At 37.5% G+C, this 20433-nt stretch overlaps 1 protein-coding gene across 1 annotated transcript in view; it reads right to left on the minus strand.

Moving 5' to 3' along the window:
* The window catches only part of LOC142346078 (MFS-type transporter SLC18B1-like), a 116615-nt gene that overhangs the window by 45963 nt on the left and 50219 nt on the right, over positions 1-20433 (minus strand). The window contains exons 5-6 of the mRNA XM_075398576.1: positions 9793-9976; positions 7258-7768 (exon numbers count right to left, since the gene is read on the minus strand). Coding sequence (XP_075254691.1) covers positions 7258-7768; positions 9793-9976 — 695 coding nt within the window. The remainder of the gene's footprint in view (positions 1-7257; positions 7769-9792; positions 9977-20433) is intronic.

Consider the following 20433-nt stretch of genomic DNA (forward strand, 5'->3'; position numbering starts at 1 on the left):
GTTTCAAAATTGAGTCAAACTAGTTATTAAGCTAGCAGAAAGTTAACGTGTTAAGTCAAAAATGAACAATCACAGGAATGAAAACACACAAACAGAACAAATTATGCAATAAATGCCAAGGACGTTTAAATACCATGCTATAATGACCGCTACTAGTTAAATAACACATGCCGCAAAACACACAACAACGCTCTGAACATACAATTACACCCTTCACTAGCATTCACTTATTTACTACGCCTCTCTAGTTCTTCCTTTTGTCCCCTACTTATATCCTCAACCCCCCCCACAAAACAAGTCTTAATATATTAATTACTACCATATTACTAGCACCATGCACGAAGTATATTAGTAGCACCAGTCAATATTACATGTAAAACTACAATATTACCAATAGTCAGTCCCAATAGTCCTTACACAGTCATATTAATATTAATATTACACAATATTACAACTATTAATATAGTTAAATAAAATAAAAATAAATAATAAGTCACACTGAACCTTCCTCGACAGCCTCCCCTGATCTTCCCACTTCCCTCCTCCTCCTCCTTCGATTTGCCCACACTCCCAACAATCCAGATACTAATGATAATAATAAAAAGAATACTAATATAATAATAATCCACCACTCAGTCCCACCACCACTCCCATTATCAATAACTATATCATCTAATGCTGTCATATTGCACTTTGGATGTTTCAATCTTGACCAGTGAACAGCGTTCCTTCCAACAAACCTGGTCCCATTCACACAACACCCAATAATTAAAGAAGAAACAGTGATATTAAAGCACATGGTGCAATATTGCGGGCAAAATAATCTGAAAAACTCGGGAAAAACATGTAAAGACTGCATAATTCGACCCCCCAACCACTACCCCCATCATCACACACCCATCATTCAACCAAATAACCACACGTCAACATGTTTAAACACCATATTCAGTAGTAATATCAATAAAAACACACATCAGCACACATCACCTAAAAGTAAAGTACACCTGAAATAAATAAACATCACATAAACAAGTGCCATATTGAGAAAACTAGATCTAGAAGCCCGAGTAAAGTAACTAAATGAGCAAATAAACACCGGAAGACCAAATAGAGCCAGTTGAAACACTCAGAAGAGCCACATCAGTAGAAGATTGTCCTGAAACATAGTCGATATTATTGAAATATGAAAATGTTACTCACAATTGTGTTGAATCTCTTACTTTTCGGCCCCACTTTTGAAACTCCGATCAATACAGAAGCAGCTCTGGATAAAGGCATCATCTTCCATAAAGAAGGAAAGATTCTGATTACCGAAAAGTTCATAAATGTGGAATTTTTAGTACCGTTCCCTCGCTATAATTTCACTATCAGACAACAAGTAGAGACTCTACTTAGTGAACTCTCGAAAAAATGGATCACGCAATCGGAATTTTGCAACCTTACCCACAGCACTACTTACCGGAACCAAACAGCTTCCTTCAATGTTGATTGGCTTTACGCAAAAATACTCAATGAAACAATAGAAGCCGAAATTGAAGTCCTTAAATTACGCAACGAGACTGAAAAACTCCTTACCAGAGTCGAAGAAGACTCTCACAATCGACAAAAACGAGCCGCCCCGCTTGCAATCGCAGCCGCAGTCGCTGGAATTGGACTTTTTGGTCCAGGAATTGCAATGAGTAGCGGAGGATGCGGTGGAATTACAGGAATTTTCGGATCTTGTCAGCGAACGTCCCAAAATGCTGAGAACATCGACAGATTAGCCAGCAGTTTCAACAGCCTCAATGACTATGTAATGGAAATCGGCGCACAAACCGATGAGAAATTCTTCCTAGTTGCTGACGAACTTGCAAAGGTTTACAAAGTTCAAAACGAAATGCAAGAAAACCAGAACAGAAACTGGAAACTAGTAGAGGAACAGTTTGCAATTATAGATCACAATCTGAACGCACTAGCAACCTGCATGGAAATCCAATTATCACAGCAACAATTGAATTTTAACTTTGATACAGCAGCCTCATTACTTCTCACTCTTTATGCAGATATTAAAAGTTACAGAGCAGCCTTATATTCTTTCCGAATTAATGTTATAAACGCAATTCCTACTTTGCTTGACAAACGTCTTCCAATCTCTTTAGTGCCTCGTAAATCTTTGATAAAGATCCTTGATTCAGTCCATGATAGCCAAAAGAACGCCCCAGATCGTCTAACTTTGGCAATACCCATGACTGACATACTTTCGTACTACGATGCGAAATTAGTACAAGAGATTTCGACAGTTGAAGACGGACTTTTACTGACACTAGCCATTCCCCTAGCCTCTAGCCAGACAGTGTTCGAAGTTTATCGTGCAATAGTAATCCCTATGCCTCAAAAGGACTCCGTAGATGCCTTACGATATGTAATAGAGGGAGAGTACTTAGCAATCTCCGAAGGACAGATGGAAACCACAGTACTGACGAAAGCTCAGTATGACAACTGTCTTGGATCGCCTCGATACCGAATCTGTCATGAGACAATGGAAACCCACCTAGGTTTCTCCTCGTGTCTAGCAACCCTCAAGTTTCACCACACAATCTCAGCATTGAAAGTATGTGATACAGAGAAGGTTGTGTTACCCAACCCAGAAAGAGCACAGAACCTTGGATATGGAATTTGGCTCCTCACATCAGCTTCAAGTGATTATACCCTTAGTGAGATTGGTACGGACGAAAATGGCCGACACATCAATGTTCCTCACAAAGGTTGTAACATCTGTTTAATCACATTAAAATGTGGACATACAATGTTCAGTGACAACATTAAGATTCGAGCTGATTTACAAAGTTGTCAGTACCTTCCAGCAACCTGAATTAATGTTAAATTACCAGATCCACTTGCCCATCTAATTGATTCAGTGCCTAACATACATGAACTTCCGAAGTATGACTCTCCCACCGAAGCAAATCTCGATTTATTGAAGAAAGTTAAAACGGAATTTATTTACTCGAACAGAAAATTATCAACAGAGTCACTAGATGCCATAGCAAAGCCAATTACCACTGAAATGAAGACATTCAAGCCAGCACTAATTGATAAACTTGAATCTTACGTACCGATCAAACTTTCCCTTTCATTAACCATTATTGTTTTTATCGGAAATCTAGCGTTACATATTCTCTTCATGTTCTTATACCATAAAGTAGCCTTTGTACGACGAATGGTACCAAATTTCATGAAGCTTAACGGAACCAATGTACCGCTAAACCCAGTAGTTTCCGTGCCCAAACATCTAAAATCAGATGTAGTCACAACTCTAGCCAAACAACTCAAGCAACCACCAACAGTCATTTCCCCAGAAGAACTTGGAACCCTCAAGCGACAACGACGAAATTCCATGCCTACAACTTCTACCATATCACTCAATACCATGGACCGATTTAACACAGATGACGAACTGGATCATCAAGCTAAACCCCGAGAGGAGAGTATGCTTTAAGCTCTTGAAAGTCTTATATAGTTTGACAAGTATTATTCTTTTAACAGTTAAAATATCCCTTCATTCAATAAGTTCTATAAATCAGTGCTCTTTCCATGAAAACAACTAGTGCTTTAAACCATTCATTCAACCAGTATCCTTCTTATCCTGCTTCTAACAGTTTAGAGCCATTATTCAAAGAAATAACCATGATTATTTCCAGTGCTAATTCAATGTCTCCTCTTAATCTTAACTTTAAACTTATGTCTTCACTCTTTACTCTGAAATTAGCGCATTTTCACATCTTTAACGTTCCTTCAAAGCTCTTAATCTTGTCTTAACCCTCTTTATTTTAACCTTGTCTTATTTTAAACTTTATTTCTCTTATCTTCTTTCATTGTCTTTAACTTAAATGCTTTCGTTCCAAACTATTTTCTAAGAAAACATAAATTGGGTGGCTCCAACAAAAATATGTTTATATCCTCATACTTGTGCAGATTATATGTTTTATAGAAAAATTGTAAAACCCCAGTTCTTTCACTAAAATTTTCAAGGAAAATTTTCATAAAGTCGGGTAGTGTCACGCCCCTATTTCGTTCCTTATAGTTTCGTGATGATATTCCTTAAATATCCATAAATAAGTGCTATAAATTAGTTCATATTCAATTAGTTTCAAGGCCATATATAGCCAGTATTCCATCTAGGCCTGTAACCCCTAATTTGTTTATGTTTATGAGAAACAACCGCAGATTGACAGTTTTACTAGCAAACACTTCAAGTGCCTAAAAGCCTCAATATTTACTTTTTTGAGTTTCTTGATGATAAATTCACATAATCAGTAAATAACTTCATGAGAGATTATGTACTTGGTGAAGTAATTATTCTGATAAAGTAGGTGCTAATACGGAACTTGTATATGTACTGAACAAACACCAAGAGACGTACAAAAGCCGGAAATCGCCCTACTTGAAAATCAGTAAATATTTGCGAAGGACCAATACAACTAAAGGCACAACCCTGCGGACCCAACTATCACCAGAACACCGGAGAACCAGCCTAAAAATCAGTTGCCTATCATCTTATAAAACTTGATAAACCTGAGAAACTTCTTGTTAAATTACTAAGTAATTCTTGCTAAAATTAATTAAAGATTGAACTGGAAATTCTCTTGAAAACCTCCAAGTTTGGTAAACTTAGTTACAGAAGAAATAGCGACTAACTTAACACTAAAATGCAAGGCAAACTAGTGGATATATCACGCATCTGAACCGCTCAATAAAAGGCTATTACTAGCTAATTTTATTCAAAATATATCTGCTAAAAATCGCACTGTGAAACACCAAAATAAGTCCTTGTAAAATGCCAATTATTCAAGTCAATTACTTCTAATATAAACCTCAATAACACCACGAGGAACACTACTAAAATCAGTGCGTAACATGGTGACAGGAGTTATTAACTGTTTTTCAGTTTAACGGACCAATAATTCGATTAATTCCTTGATATTTTCGATATTTCCTTTCTTTATTCTGTTGTTTTCTTTCTTCTCTTCTTCTTCATTACCTTAAGAGCCTCCAATCATCCAGAACCACATCCAGCACTTCCTTTCCGAGCAAGATGATAACACAAAAAGCAGTAACAAAGGAAAGAATGGGTGGAAACCGTGTTTGTGTCTCTGTGGACTAAATGCAACGGCAATGCAAAAGTGTTTGAGTGCACAATAACTGGAACAAAGTCAACCACAGCCGCCACAACGGACAAAAACAACACAGGGTATTTGCAAACGAGGATATTGTGAGTAAATGAATTTGTAAAATTAATTTTGGTGCTTTATTTATGTCAATTTATAAAGAACAAATTCTCCCCGCTATTAATAATTGTCGCTCTTCCCCCAATTTTGTTGAAGATATTGAAGGAAATCACATTAATTATACCCAAAACAACAGTAAAACGCAAGCTCAGATAGTAACCGCTTTTTCCTCTTCAGCTTATAAGTCCATCGTTATTTATGTGCTAGATAAAGATGATAAACGTGTAGCAATTTATTGGACAGCAAAAAGTTTATATCAGAAATCTCGCAAATTTGGCCTTATCCGTCACAAACTTCAATCTGATAGAGATATTAACCTTGATAACATCATCACTGATTATCAGATAACATCAGAATAATAAATTACTGAAACCATAACTTAATTATTAACTAAAAAAGAGGGCAAAACAAAAGTTTAAACAAAAATAAAAAATAATTATATTCTATTTCCCCGCCCAGCTCCGGAGGTTAATGAATCAAACAGTGACTTCGGTCAATTATGCTGTTGCCTATTTGAGTGCAGCTTCCACAAGGCCTGTGCGGTCGTGGTCCCCACGAATTTTCCTGAACTAAGGGGCACTCTTTAGAGGTGAGACTTCGGCGGCCCATACGGCTTCAACGATATAAGTCTGACGATTCGACCGGAGCTTTAGGAATAGGTTCATAAGCAGCCCGTCTTTATTACTTTCTGAACGAATGGTTTCAGTAGTTTCTTTTCTGATATTTTTGTGCTATTCATTTAACTGTTTTCTTCACTTAAATCCCCTTAATCTCTCCATTAAGTTAAGTTAAGCGTGCTATTTAATACTTTAGAACGAAAGTAAGACTGATTGAACGAAAAGTATATAATCTAATCGGGTAAAAAGCACAATGGCACACGCGCAGATCAACATCACGCCTTTTTCCGGATCAGAAACGGACAATTTTAACGAGTTTGAACAACTAATAACAGGTGCAATCGGAGTTGCAGCAATCGCAAACGCGCAACAAGCGAACTTTCTGCAATTACATTTAAAAGGAGACGCTTTACGATACTTCTTAACCCTACCAGAGGCTACCAGACTAGTCTTCGAAGACAGTATAACAGCCCTAAGAAATAGATTCACGCAGGATGACTTGAGAGAGATCAGAATTATAAAGTTAGAGAATCAAAAGTTTAATCCAAAAACAGACACTGTTAAAAATTTCTTAGTAAAGTTAAGAACTGAAGCCAATAAAGCATATCCAGCACCTGAAATAGTAGATGCGGTGAAAAAAAATAATTCATCGCATTAAGCGGTGAAAAAGAATAATTCACCGCCACCGAGAACGCGGTGAATAAAAATAATTCACCGCGATTCACCGCATTCACCGCAAAAAGATGTAAGAAATACGCGGTGAAAATTATTTTTTTTCACCGCATTTCTTACGAAAATTCACCACCAAACCTCGACCCGGGTCGAATTCGTTTTGATACCTTTTTTGAAGCCCTTATTTTTTGTTACGATTTTTTTGTTACCATTCTGCCAAAATTGGGCAGCAGAAAGTCTCATAGACCGTCCGTGAGGCCGAGAGATATTTAAACATAAGTCGGATCAGTTTTTAGAAAACTATTGGTACTGACTAAAAATGAATTGAAATTTCGTTTTCCACTGAATTCGTCTTCAAGAAAAACGATTTTTTTCTGATTCAGGCACCGATTCAACGTTTCATCTTCAGATTAGATCTCAATCAGAGTTTAAAATTTTCTCTGGGGAAAGTTCTGATTCAGCACTGATTTTAACTGAATGTTGGGAACGGAATTGTTTATTCATAAATGCTATTTCAAATCAATAAAAATCAGCTCACAGGATATTGTGGTTTTTCCCATTATAGCCCCCCATGAAATTATAGCCCCCATATTATGGGGGGGGGGCATAGCTTATCTGTACACGATAAGGAGACAAGCTGGAGGAAGGCTGTAATGGGAAAGACCCGAACATTGACGCGAAAGGAAACAATTCCCTGGTATGCTTGTGTACCCCTCGGCCAAGGAGATCTTTTCCATAATCAAGTAATGTGGATTATAAGACGAAGACTGAGTGGTTCCATAAATAAACAGGATAACCAATATGTAATAAACGTTCTCCAATTCGATAGCGAAACTTGGGATAAAGAAGCCAAACATCATCAAACAAACAGCTATCTGGGCGCCTATTTCAATTTTGGCTCCAAACCCTCTCTCCACTAAAATTCCATAAATAGGGGCGGCTATGAAGAACCCAGCCGCAAAGGGTAAAAACATATAACCCGACATCTCATCTGTAATATTGAGATTTGTGGTGTAATATCGCGAAAAGGCGCTGTTCTTGAAACCAGTTGTTGAGATTAAAATGACTGAAGGAAGAAGAAATAAGAAGACCCGAGGTCTAATTAGAAATCTGAGAAACTGACCTGACTTTACCCTAGCGGGCTTTTTAAACACATTGGTAGCTTTTGGTAAAGAAAAAAGAGATAGGATTAATATGATACCTCCAAAGATGCCTGAAAGTGTTTCCTTTTCCAACTGCTCTCCGGAAATACAACCCAGATTTATCGTTTTGTATTATTGGATCCATTGTTTTGGTCCTACCATCTTATTGGACATAAAGAATTAAGTCCCCCAGGGGCACGTGCTATTGTTTACATGGTAACTTGCTATATACCCGGACTTGAGTCTCAGAGTTTTCCGGCTGAACCAGTACATTTCAAGAGTAAACACTTAATTCAGTTCTGAAACATTACATCTCCAAAAAATTTCAAATTTCTTTATGTGCAGTTTTTCTTCATTATGATTACATTGAGGTCAAAGATCTCACCCAGGCTAACATAGTCTGAAAATTACTCCTACCCCAAATCGACGTCTGAGCAGAATAACGTCATAACTTTGTAGCTTATAACTGGTAATTACCATATTAGTATACACATATTAGTATATATAAGCTAAATTGTAGGCAATTACCACAAAACCCATTTAGCTTAATGGCTTACAAATACCAAACTACGCAAACTAAAGGTTACAAGTACCCACGCGGAACTTCGAATCGCATATAAAACAAACCTTTTTGGTGGGAGTTAAGCTGAACAAATTATTTTTCATGAATAAATTCTGCCCAAAATTCAGACTGTCCATTGTAAAATGTGACATGAACAGAGTACAATTTTCGTACAACCTTCTTCACAACTTTTCGTTTGTTTTCAAGCTCAAACTCACAGATATATTTGAAAGGTTTCTAAGAAATACAAGACGATTTTTGATTGGAATCAAGTACAAATGATCAGAAACTGTACTTTATTCTTAAAATTGACCGTCGATTATTTACAAAAAAAATTTTTTGCAAACATTTCTTTTGCCAGAGCCAACAATTGTTTGCCCAATTGTTTCAATCATCTGATTGTCAATTGAATAATTGAAAAGTCTATAATTATCAGATTATTGAAAAACGTTTTTGATTTCTAGCTATCGAGTGGAAGTCAGTCTGGATTCATTGCAATAAAAAGTAGTGTTGTTTCAGTAATCTTTCTGGTTGGGTTAAACTATGTTTCCAGTTGTTCTGATTGATCACTTTGAAAGAAGCGTTTTTTCTGCTAAATCATATTTTCATGGATCTAGAAAACAAACGGTGATTTTGTCACAAATAATTTTGCATAGAATAAGGATTTTCTTAAAGATCTGTCAAATGATAAGAGTATTCAAATTTTTCGTTTAGCGATTTCAATTTTTTCTTTAATTTGTTCAAAACGTTGTTTTTGGTCTATGAAGAATTAAAAACCTTGATAGTAAACTTAAACAAGTGACAAAGATTATATTCAGAAGAAACTTTAGTATGTTAGCAGCGTGTGTGTGTGTGTGTGTGTGTGTGTGTGTGTGTGTGTGTATGTGTGTGTGTGTGTGTGTGTGTGTGTGTGTGTGTGTGTGCGTGTGTCACAAGAACTGTTTGTTTTCAGCAAAATTGCATGGTTACGAATAACTAAAACTGACTTGAAATTTTTAGAGAATAAGGCACTACAGGAGACTTTAAATCATTTTTTTTAATCTGGACCAAACTTCAAAGTGGAAGAATATGCGATCGAAAAAAAGTATCAATGATAAATGGAATCAAATATCTACACATTAAATTTCTAATATTGGGGAGTAATCTGACCGACAATGATGCCTTTTTTACAGTAAACTCTAAAAAGATTGCTTTCCCTCAAGTCAATGCTTTTTGTAAGTAGTTTTTCAAAAATATAGGTTCTAAACAGTTAGGTTTTCGATATAGCGATTTATTGAATTTATCGACCAGGTCGACTAGTAATTTTGTTTCAAGTTCTTGTTATTGCAAATTAAGGCCTTCTGTTGGCGGTCGTTGAATGTTACGACCCCAGATACATACAATAGTCAATGTTTTAACCAATAGTTGCACACTTAAAAACGTATCGCATGAGCGTCCGGTAGCGTTCTCCTCGATAGTATATATGTTGATTTAATATAAAGGGAAACATTTAATATTTATTTTTTGTGCTGGAAAAAGGAAACAGTTTAATTCCTGTAACGATAAATGGCCACTGATAGCCTCCAATGGAGTAAACTACACTTCCAAAAAGAGGACCAAGCAGAGCTCCCAGACCAGTAAAAGTGTGAATAACAGCAGTCACTATAGCCGCCTTTTGAGGAAAGAACCCAGCTGCTAACGGTAAAGTTGAGTTATGCAATAGAGCTGATCCGATTCCTGATCAAACGAGAACTCAGAACTTGCAATTTGCTTCACTTTAAGTTTTTTCTTAATTTGTACTCTTAAAATTGTTTACTGCCCAGGCTGAGGTCCCAAACCGAAATGAACGAACAAGGGGGGTGTCGTGCCTTCAAAATCACACGCTCTGGAAACACGAATGAAAGCACGATAGTCTGGACATAGGCAACTTTGAAATCACGAAAATGTGAACACAGTGACTCCGGGGTGCACGAAAATTTTTTTAATGGAAACAAAACTGCCAAATGCTGATGAGCCCATGTTTGACTAAACACTCTTATTTTTCGTCTCTTGACTATGTCCAGACATTCGTGCGTTCATTTGTGTTTCATGACCCCGCAATTTTGAACGCACGACACCCCCTTGTGCCTTCATTTCCGTCTGAACATATCGACTTCCCGTCTGGTACCTCAACCTGGGCTCTCTCAAGTGAAAGCTTTTTCTTAATTTAAAATGACCTAAGTTATCTATACTTGAAAGGAATACGTTATAAAACCGTTGTGTACAACTTTTATGAATAAAACTGGCAATAGGTCTTGACATAGACGCACGAAAGTCTGGACATACGCACATTTGAACGCACGGAGAACGCACAAAAACTTTTGAACGCACGCACGAAAGTCTGGATATAGGTATGTTCCATCTGGGGCGGTCTGGACATGGACATGTTTTGTCTTGGACGGTCTGGACATATGGATTTTTTGTCTGGGACCTCAACATGGGTGACCTGGCTAATTAGAGTTTAATGAGAAAAAATTATTTTATGATGATGGCAAAATTTTGACCTGCCAAGTCGGCGGCTTCAGTAACGTTAGTACTGATGCTTCGATTTATAGACCCGGGTTGCTCATCATACAAATTTCCTAGTAGTCATACTAGGTCATATATGATTCCTAGTAATCATACTAGGTCATATATGATTTGTATGATTTCCTAGTAGTCATACAAGGATCATACAAAATATCAAACTTTACACTAATAAGCTTAATTTAATACGGCCTAAACAACTGACACCAGAAAAACAGGATAATTGCAGCCATTCTATAAGAACAAAAAAATATTTTTCCTCGTAATCATACTAGGTCATATATGATTTGTATGATTTCCGAGTAATCATACAAGGATCATACAAATTTTTTTTAATGGCGCAACGCAATCGTAATGTTAAAAGAGACTTTCATTGAGAAGAACAAACACCATAAATAGCGTTGGCAAACCTTAGCAAAGCAAAAAAATGGATATTTCTTTGTAATCATACTAGGTCATATATGATTTGTATGATTTCCTAGTAATCATACAAGGATCATACAAATTTTTTTTAATGGCGCAACGCAATCGTAATGTTAAAAGAGACTTTCGTTGAGAAGAACAAACACCATAAATAGCGTTGGCAAACCTTAGCAAAGCAAAAAAATGGACATTTCTTTGTAATCATACTAGGTCATATATGATTTGTATGATTTCCTAGTAGTCATACAAGGAACATTAAAAAATTTCAAAAGTTTTATTTAAGCTGTCAAATTGCGTTTTTTCAGCTTCCTGTAAAACATGAATGGGGACGAAGTCACAGTTACAGCAAATCAAGAGTTCTCAGCCAATGGATTTTTCAATCCAATTAAAAAAAGTGGTTTTTGAATTAACCTTAGCCATCTCTCATTAGAGATGGTTTATTTTCACAAGCTGTATTTAAACATTAGAATAAAAATTTGTGTATAATGTAACCCATCATGTTAACCAACATGTCATTATAAAATCAGATCTTCATCAGTGAAGGGCTTTTCAACAGGTATTGACATGCGTTTTTACATAATTTCACCTGAAAGTTATAAAAACTGTCGGTTTTTAAAGTTGTTTAGGTTAATTAGTAAGCAAGGATTGAACCAAATGAGCTCAATCTAATCGCAAACGTTTGATAATGTTTTTGTTGTTACTACTTACACTTTTTGCGTGGTTCTTGACGATTGGTTGTTGATCAAATTAAAAAAAAATTGAGTAAGCGCAAAATTTAGTGATAATTCATTAAACAGTGTTTTGTATCTTTAAGGATATGCTATTAATGAAAATGTCTGCATGCTCAATGTTTTGGTTCAGTTTATGTTTTCTTAGAATGCATTATGTACACGTCATAACAAATCACCATCACCTCCAAAAATGGCGAATATTCTGATTTTTTAGATGATTTCTCTTTTTAAATTGGTTCACATTAGAAAATTTACTGTATTCGAACAATCGAATAAAAATTTGTGTATCATAAAACCCACCATGTTAAAAAATTTGTCATTATTGAAGCCAGATCTTCATCAGTGAAGGGCTTTTAAACGGTTTTTGATATGTGTTTTTACATAAATTCACCTGAGAGTTTAAAAAGATTATCGATGCTTTAGGTTGTTTAGGTTAATTAATCAACAAGGACAAAACCAAATGAGCTCAACAGAACTGCAAAAGCTTGATTGTAGCCCTGATGTTAATGGATACACCTATTCAAGTGGTTCCTAATAATTTGTTGTTGATCAATTTATTAAAAATTTGAATAAGCGCAAAGTTAAGTGATACTTCATTAAACAGTTTTTTTACAAATCTTTATGGTCTCGCCATTAGTGTGAATGATTATCTGCTCATTTTTGCTAACACAATCTATTTTTGGACACATTAAATAACACTCATTATAATTGAACATCGATCTAAGAAATGGCAAATATTCTAATTTTTCAACTGCTTTTCCTGTGTAATTCAGTTAAACTTACAAAAGTGCTGCACTCGATCAGTAAAACTTAAATTATTGTATGAAAACCAACCAATTTAAAACCACAACACCATGAAAGCCAGAGGACTATCAATCAATGGCTATTCGACGTTTGTTGTAGTGTGTTCTCGCATAATAACAGCTGTAAGTTTAAAAATTTTTTATGTTTAAAGTGGTTCTAAGTTATTTAGTCAGCAACCATCTGACCAAATGAGCTCATCATTGCAACAAGCGCTTAGCAAAAACGCCATTAGTGCTGCTGATACCCGTGTGTTTTGTTACTAATGAGTGGTTGTTGATAATTTTAGTAGAAAATTTAAACGAGTGCAAAGTTGAATAAAATTTGTTAAACAGTTTTATTCGTATCTTTACGGTTACGCTATCAAATTGTATAATTGATCGCTCAGTGTACTGCTCTTTTAATACGGTTTTTGGAATGCATGAGGTAACGGCCATTATAAATGGGTGTTCTTTTCGAAAATGGCAAATATTCCTATTTTTTAACGGCTTTTTTTTTTAATTCGGTTCAACTAACAAAAAATTACCGTATTTGAACGTTAGAATTACATTTTTCTTATCATTTAGCACTACATTCGAACAATCATGCCATAGTTAAAGCCGGATATTAATCATTGTTGGGCTTTTCATAGTTTTTTGACACTCTTTTTTAAAAAAAATATCAGCTGAAAATTAAAAAATTATCGACGTTTGAAGTTGTTTATCCTTATTAATCAGCAATCACTGAACCAAATGAGCTCAACATCGGCGCAAACGCTTGATACTGACCTTGTCGTTTCTGCGTACACATGCTTGCGTGGTTAATAATGAGGGGTGATTGATAAATTTGTTGAAAACTTTGAACAAGTGCAATGTTGAGTGATGCTCAATTTAACTTATTCGTTAGTATCTTTACGGTTACGCTATCGATACACATTTCTGTATGCTTGTTGTCTTGCTCGTTTATTCTGCTTTTTGGGGTGCATCTAGTACAAATCAAAACGTTTGATTTTCATGTTAAAAAATGATGAATACTCTGACTCTTTTCTTTTTTTCAACTGCTCTTTCTGTTTAATTCGGTTGAACTTACAAAAATGGTGTATTCAAACTGCAGAATTCAATTTTTCGTATCATGTAGCTCTGCAATTTATCAAGCATGTCATAGTGGAGGCTAGAGATCCACCAATAAAAGTTTAATCAACGTTTTTCGATGTGCACTGCTACATAATATCACCTGAGAGTTTAAAAAATTCATTATGTTTAAAGTTGTTTGCATTAATTAGTCAGCAACCGCTGAACCAAATAAGCTCGTCATTGTCGCAATCGCTTGGTATTGAGCACCTAGTTACTGCTAATACGTGTGTTCAATGTAACTTTTTAGTGGCTTGTGGCAATTTTAGTGTAAACTGGAAAAATACACTAATACCTCGAATTCTGTGGTGCTCGAATTTTCGGTATGATAAAACAGTTGTACTGGTTGTTTTTAATGGTTAATAAAGTGACAGTAACATGTCCTGAGTGCACCCATAGCATTTTTCAGTGCGTTTCTTGCCCGGAACATGTCAAATTTCCCCTCTGTAGCAGTGTAACTACCCATTTTGAGGTGTTTGATACCAAATGTGAATTTTGGAGTTTCTCATTGTAGAGTTGTTCAAATGTGTTGTATTATAGCTTGTTTTACTCCTTATTAGCCGGGGAAACCGCCAAGCAGGTGGTGCATATACGTTTTCTGGGGTCTTGGTGCCGAATTTTGCCTCTGCAGGTGGTGCACACCCTATATATGTTGTTTTGGTACCAAATGTGAATTTTGGAGTTTCTCATCGTAGAGATGTTCAATTTTGTTGTACTATAGCTTGTTTTACTCCTTATTAGCCGGGAAAACCGCCAAGCAGGTGGTGCATATACGTTTTCCGGGGTCTTGGTGCCGAATTTTGCCTCTGCAGGTGGTGCACACCCTATATATGTTGTTTTGGTACCAAATGTGAATTTTGGAGTTTCTCATCGCAGAGATGTTCAATTTTGTTGTACTATAGCTTGTTTTACTCCTTATTAGCCGGGAAAACCGCCAAGCAGGTGGTGCATATACGTTTTCCGGGGTCTTGGTGCCGAATTTTGCCTCTGCAGGTGGTGCACACCCTATATATGTTGTTTTGGTACCAAATGTGAATTTTGGAGTTTCTCATCGTAGAGTTGTTCAATTTTGTTGTACTATAGCTTGTTTTACTCCTTATTAGCCGTGCAAACCGCCACGCTGGTGGTGCATATACGTTTTCTGGGGTCTTGGGTCTGAATTTTGCCTCTGCAGGGGGTGCACCCCCCTGTGGGGTTTGGGGGGGTACCAAACGTGTATTTTGGAATTTCTCATCGTACAAAGGTCCAAATTTGATGTATTATAGGTTATTACACCCCTTGTTATATGTAGAAACTATTTACTAGGTGCTGAATATGGGTTTTCAGCGGTCTTGGTGCTGAATTTTGACTCTGCAAGTGGTGCACCCCCCTGTGGGGTTTGGGGGGGGTACCAAACGTGTATTTTGGAATTTCTCATCGTACAAAGGTCCAAATTTGATGTATTATAGGTTATTACACCCCTTGTTATATGTAGAAACTATATACTAGGTGCTGAATATGGGTTTTCAGCGGTCTTGGTGCTGAATTTTGACTCTGCAGGTGGTGCACCCCCCTGTGGGGTTTGGGGGGTACCAAACGTGTATTATGTAATTTCTCATCCTATATTGGTCCAATTTCGATGTCATATGGCCTGTTACACCCCTTTTCAACTGTAGGAACTAATGATCAGGTGCTGTATATAGGGTTTCAGCTGTCTTGGGGGTGAATTTTGACTCTGCAGGTGGTGCACCCCCAGGGGGGGTCTGGGGGTACCAAACGTGTATTATGTAATTACTCATCCTATATTGGTCCAATTTCGATGTCATATGGCCTGTTACACCCCTTTTCAACTGTAGGAACTAATGATCAGGTGCTGTATATAGGGTTTCAGCTGTCTTGGGGGTGAATTTTGCCTCTGCAGGGTGTGCAACCACCTGGGGACTGGGGGAGTGTAACAAAGGTGCATTTTGAAATTGTTCATTGTAAAACAGTCCAAAATTGATGTACTATGGCGTGTTGCACTCTAAGTTAGATGTAGAAACTAATGATTGGGTGCTGTATATAGCATTTCATTTGTCTAGCGGACGCATTTTGCCAATGCCTTGTGAATCATTCCAGCCCACCCCATATGCCCCATTTTGGCCCGTATTTATGTTGTCTCAATGTTAGTTCTTTTCAGCGGTAGGTGTCTCCCCAGCTGCACAGGTCATGGCAGCGCCCAATAATGTGATCGGCGATCATAGGGCTCAAAATTTGTAGGCTAGGGTAAAAGAAATTTTTTTTTATCCAAATTAAATAAAGGCCTTTTCTTCAGTTGAAAGATGCACGATTTGTTTAAGCTGTATAAAGTAGGTCTGATCGGGGATTCGCATGTTGTAAGAATGAAGCCATATATACCAGGATACATCAAAGTCATTGCTCGAGGAGGTGAACAAGCGAAAAATCTGCGAAATTACCAGGAAGAAATAAAGGATCTTGATATTCTTGTAGTGCTAATTGGCGGGAATGATATAACAACCCGTCAAGGCACCGAGGGTAGATCAATCAAAGAGTTAACTGACGATATCAAGTCTTTGGTTGATTACGCGGACAGTATTGGCGTCAAAGCATTAACTTGCGATTTAATTCCTCGGGCGAATAACAGCAGAGGAACATCTTTTTCGGACCAGAGGCTGCTTAAAAGGATGAAGAAACGGCATATAAGGTTGAAGTTTGACTTCGTCATTGGAAAGGACAAGGTTCACTTGACAAATTATGAGGAGTTCTGGCTATACCTATATCGAAAAATTGTCATTCGTTCAATTGTTGCAATTGTCTATGATGGTTGTAAATAGAAATTAGAAAAATACTTTGTTGCTTGACTTTTAAAATTGATTTGACTTGACTGATAATTCTAAGCCCAATTGTGGCCTCATGACTTATTTTGTTGTGAATGCGATGTTGTTAACTTGATGCCTTCTAAATTTTCCTTTGACACTTTGCATTTCGATTAAAAAAACCTTTTGCAATCTGAATTCATATAAATGATCCATGTTTTGTTTTCTCTCACCCTTTAAAATCAGCAACCAGTTCAGTGAAATGAAGCACCGAGAGTGGTGCTCACCTTTCCTGTGAAGTCATTGAGCCGAAAGGGTACCCTTCTATTCGTATCTGGTGAGACAACCAAAAACAGATGAAAGATAAATAAGACGCAAAAAATTTCTTTAGTAATCATTTTAACTTCAACCAGTTAGCTAAGCCACATGTCTGGTGGATTGAGCACCGAGAGTGGTGCCCACAAGGCTTGTGGCGTTGAACGAACTATCCACGGGCTCCTCATTTTTATCTCTGCTGTACAAACTAATAACACATGAAAGATATAAGACAAAAAAAATTTTCTCTAGGAATCATTTTTAAGCTCAACCAGTTAGCTTAGCCACATGTCTGGTGGATTGAGCACCGAGAGTGGTGCCCATGAGACTTGTGGCGTTCAACGAACTAACCACGGGCTCCTCATTTTTATCTCTGCTGTATAAACTAATAACACATTAAAGATATAAGACAAAAAAAATTTTCTCTAGGAATCATTTTTAAGCTCAACCAGTTAGCTTAGCCACATGTCTGGTGGATTGAGCACCGAGAGTGGTGCCCACGAGACTTGTGGCGTTCAACGAACTAGACACGGGCTCCTCATTTTTATCTCTGCTGTACAAACTAATAACACATGAAAGATATAAGACAAAAAAAATTATCTAGGAATCATTTTTAACCTCAACCAGTTAGCTAAGCCACATGTCTGGTGGATTGAGCACCGAGAGTGGTGCCCACAAGGCTTGTGGCGTTGAATGAACTATCCACGGGCTCCTCATTTTTAACTCTGCTGTAGAAACTAATAACATATGAAAGATATAAGACAAAAAAAAATCTTTAGGAATCATTTTTAACCTCAACCAGTTAGCTAAGCCGCATGTCTGGTGGATTGAGCACCGAGAGTGGTGCCCACAAGGCTTGTGGCATTGAATGAACTCTCCGCGGGCTCCTCGTTTTTTATCTCTGCTCTACAAAACTAATAACACATGAAAGATGTAAGACGCAAAAATTTTCTTTAGGAATCATTTTAACTTCAACCAGTTAGCTAAGCCACATGTCTGGTGGATTGGGCACGGAAAGGTGTACCCACAAGGCTTGTGGCGTTGTGTTTATTGTGCATACTGCCCCCACCCGCATTTAGATCCCTGTTGTATCAACCAATAACATATGAAAGTTATGAGTCGCGGGAAGTTTCTTACTTGAATTCCTGAATTCTTGAAATAGTGTTTTAATCCGCATTTTAGATCGATATTGTAACAACCTTTTTGTCCGATAAAGGAGATGGAAATGCCAAAATCCGATTGCGCTGAGAGTGAGCTGTCAAAGGCTCGGAAAATGTTGTGGCTGTTTGTGGAGAAAGGGAAACTTCAGCCTTTTCTCATTTCTTACAACAGTGTGATGTGGCCGCTGGAGCTGTCAATAAATGACAAAGTTAAACTCCGTTATTGCTGCCCGACTGACGTCAATCTGGTCCACCAATCCAGGAAGATCGATTGCACCCTAAAGGGTGTAATCAATAAGAGCACGGGTGACGATGTCTTGAGGGCAATCAATAATGTAAAGGATGATGGAGATTCAAGCGAACATGGCCACGTTGAATCTCAACTAGATGATAAATGAGTTTTGGAAAGAATTGCGCCAAGATATGTTTACGTTTAAAAAACCCAAGAAGTATGATTTGCTGGTCATTTTTGCTTCGCCTAATTTTCTGCTTTGTTCAATGTGAACCCTTTGTACCTACTCTGTGATACTACATTTTCGTTTAAAACAGGATAAGTTTCATTTCAATCATGTTTTTATACGTTAATTGAAAGGATTATAGCATCTCCTAGCCCCTAACAGTTTCTGGTTACTGACATCATGTGCATGTCTCTGGTATCAAGCAGTAACGTACATACAATATTTGAGTACCAAATATTTAAAGGAATTGGTTTCAAGCTTCAACCAATTAAACAAGCCGAAAGTTTTTTTTGATTTGCTTACGTTTCGGTTTTCGGAATTGTTCAAAACTGAACGATTGAGTTAAGTCACAGGTCTAGTGGATTGAAGCACCGAAAGTGGTGCTCACGAGACTTGTGGCTTAAATTGAGCCAACCGCGCGCGCCTCATTTTTATCCCTGATGTATCAACCAATGACACATGAAAGATATAAGACGCAAAAATGTTCGTACGGAGATTTTTAACCTCAACAAGTCAGCTAAGCCACAAGTCTGGTGGATTGAGCACCGAAAGTGGTGCCCACAAGGCTTGTGGCGTTGAATGAACTATCCAACGATTAAGCAAAAAATCAGTAAATAATCAGTGTGAGCATTTTTAATCAATTTTGTAGATCAAAAATGATGCGATCAAATCGAGTAAATAAAGGAATTTCGTCTCAAAATTTTGACAATTTTGACAATGATCTAATGAAAGAGGCACGGAGTCTGATGTGGGTGTTCGTGAAAAAAGGGGACCAGAATCCTATACTAATTGCATACAACAGTGTCATGTGGCCGACTGAAATGACCACTCGACAAAAAGTCAATTTGAAAAATCGCCCGACGAAGACGAAGGTCACGCTTCTTTACGAAAATAGAGAGATCGAGTGCTCTCTAAGTGTTGTCCTTAATAAGAATGCGATGTCTGATGCTATGGAATTTATAAATCAGAAAATGGTTGATGCTGACGGACAATTGAGCGATGTTAGCTATTATGGATCTCAGCCGTCACCATCACCAGCCAGATCTAGCCTTAAAAGGCCTAGCACTTCACCAGGGAAACCCAAGTCGAAAAAGAGCATCACATTTGTTCCAAACACTTATGAGCCCTCAATATCGCTCAATGCTACGGTAGAAGAAAATAGTTCTGAGAACTATTGCACGCAAAAGGACATTCGGACACCAACCGAGAGTTCGGGTCACTTCGAAAACGATATTTCCGATATAATTGACGTTGTGGACGAGAAGTTGCGAAAGATCATTGCCGTACAAGAGGAGCATGCAAGAAAAATAACCCTTGAGAACAACAGATTCAGGACAAGATTTGCTGAGCTGTACAAGAAACAACGGGGTGATCAAACCCCAGTTCCCGTTGTCTCGTCATCTGCAGATCCTCTGATGTTCGGAGAACTGGACTTGATGTCTCTAACTCCTATAGGAGGACCGTCTGCATTCGGACGTCTTTTAGCCGCAACAATTTTTGGTGCCGATGACAAATGTGAGCTAATCCATCAAAGGCTGGGAGTAAAAATTAGGAAGAATAACTGTCGCACTTCGGCTAATGCTGAAAAGGAAGCCCTTTTCAGAGAATGCGTAGGACGATTTTATTGCAGCGACACTGCAAATGCCCTCAAGGAAGCTGTACGAGGTGCAAATCAGTACGGCACCGACATGAAAACGAGATACGTAAAGGCAACTGAAAATGACGAGAACGTAGATCCGAACAATGTTTCAGTTTGAAAAACTTGACTTTGCTTTAGAGGCCGAGTGTGGTCTCAGAACCGAACTTTCTATTCTTTTATTTGTTTCGGCGGCTTGCT

This window comes from Convolutriloba macropyga, chromosome 9 (genome assembly GCF_964194025.1).
Source record: "Convolutriloba macropyga chromosome 9, txConMacr16.3, whole genome shotgun sequence".
NCBI classification, from domain to species: Eukaryota; Metazoa; Xenacoelomorpha; order Acoela; family Convolutidae; genus Convolutriloba; species Convolutriloba macropyga.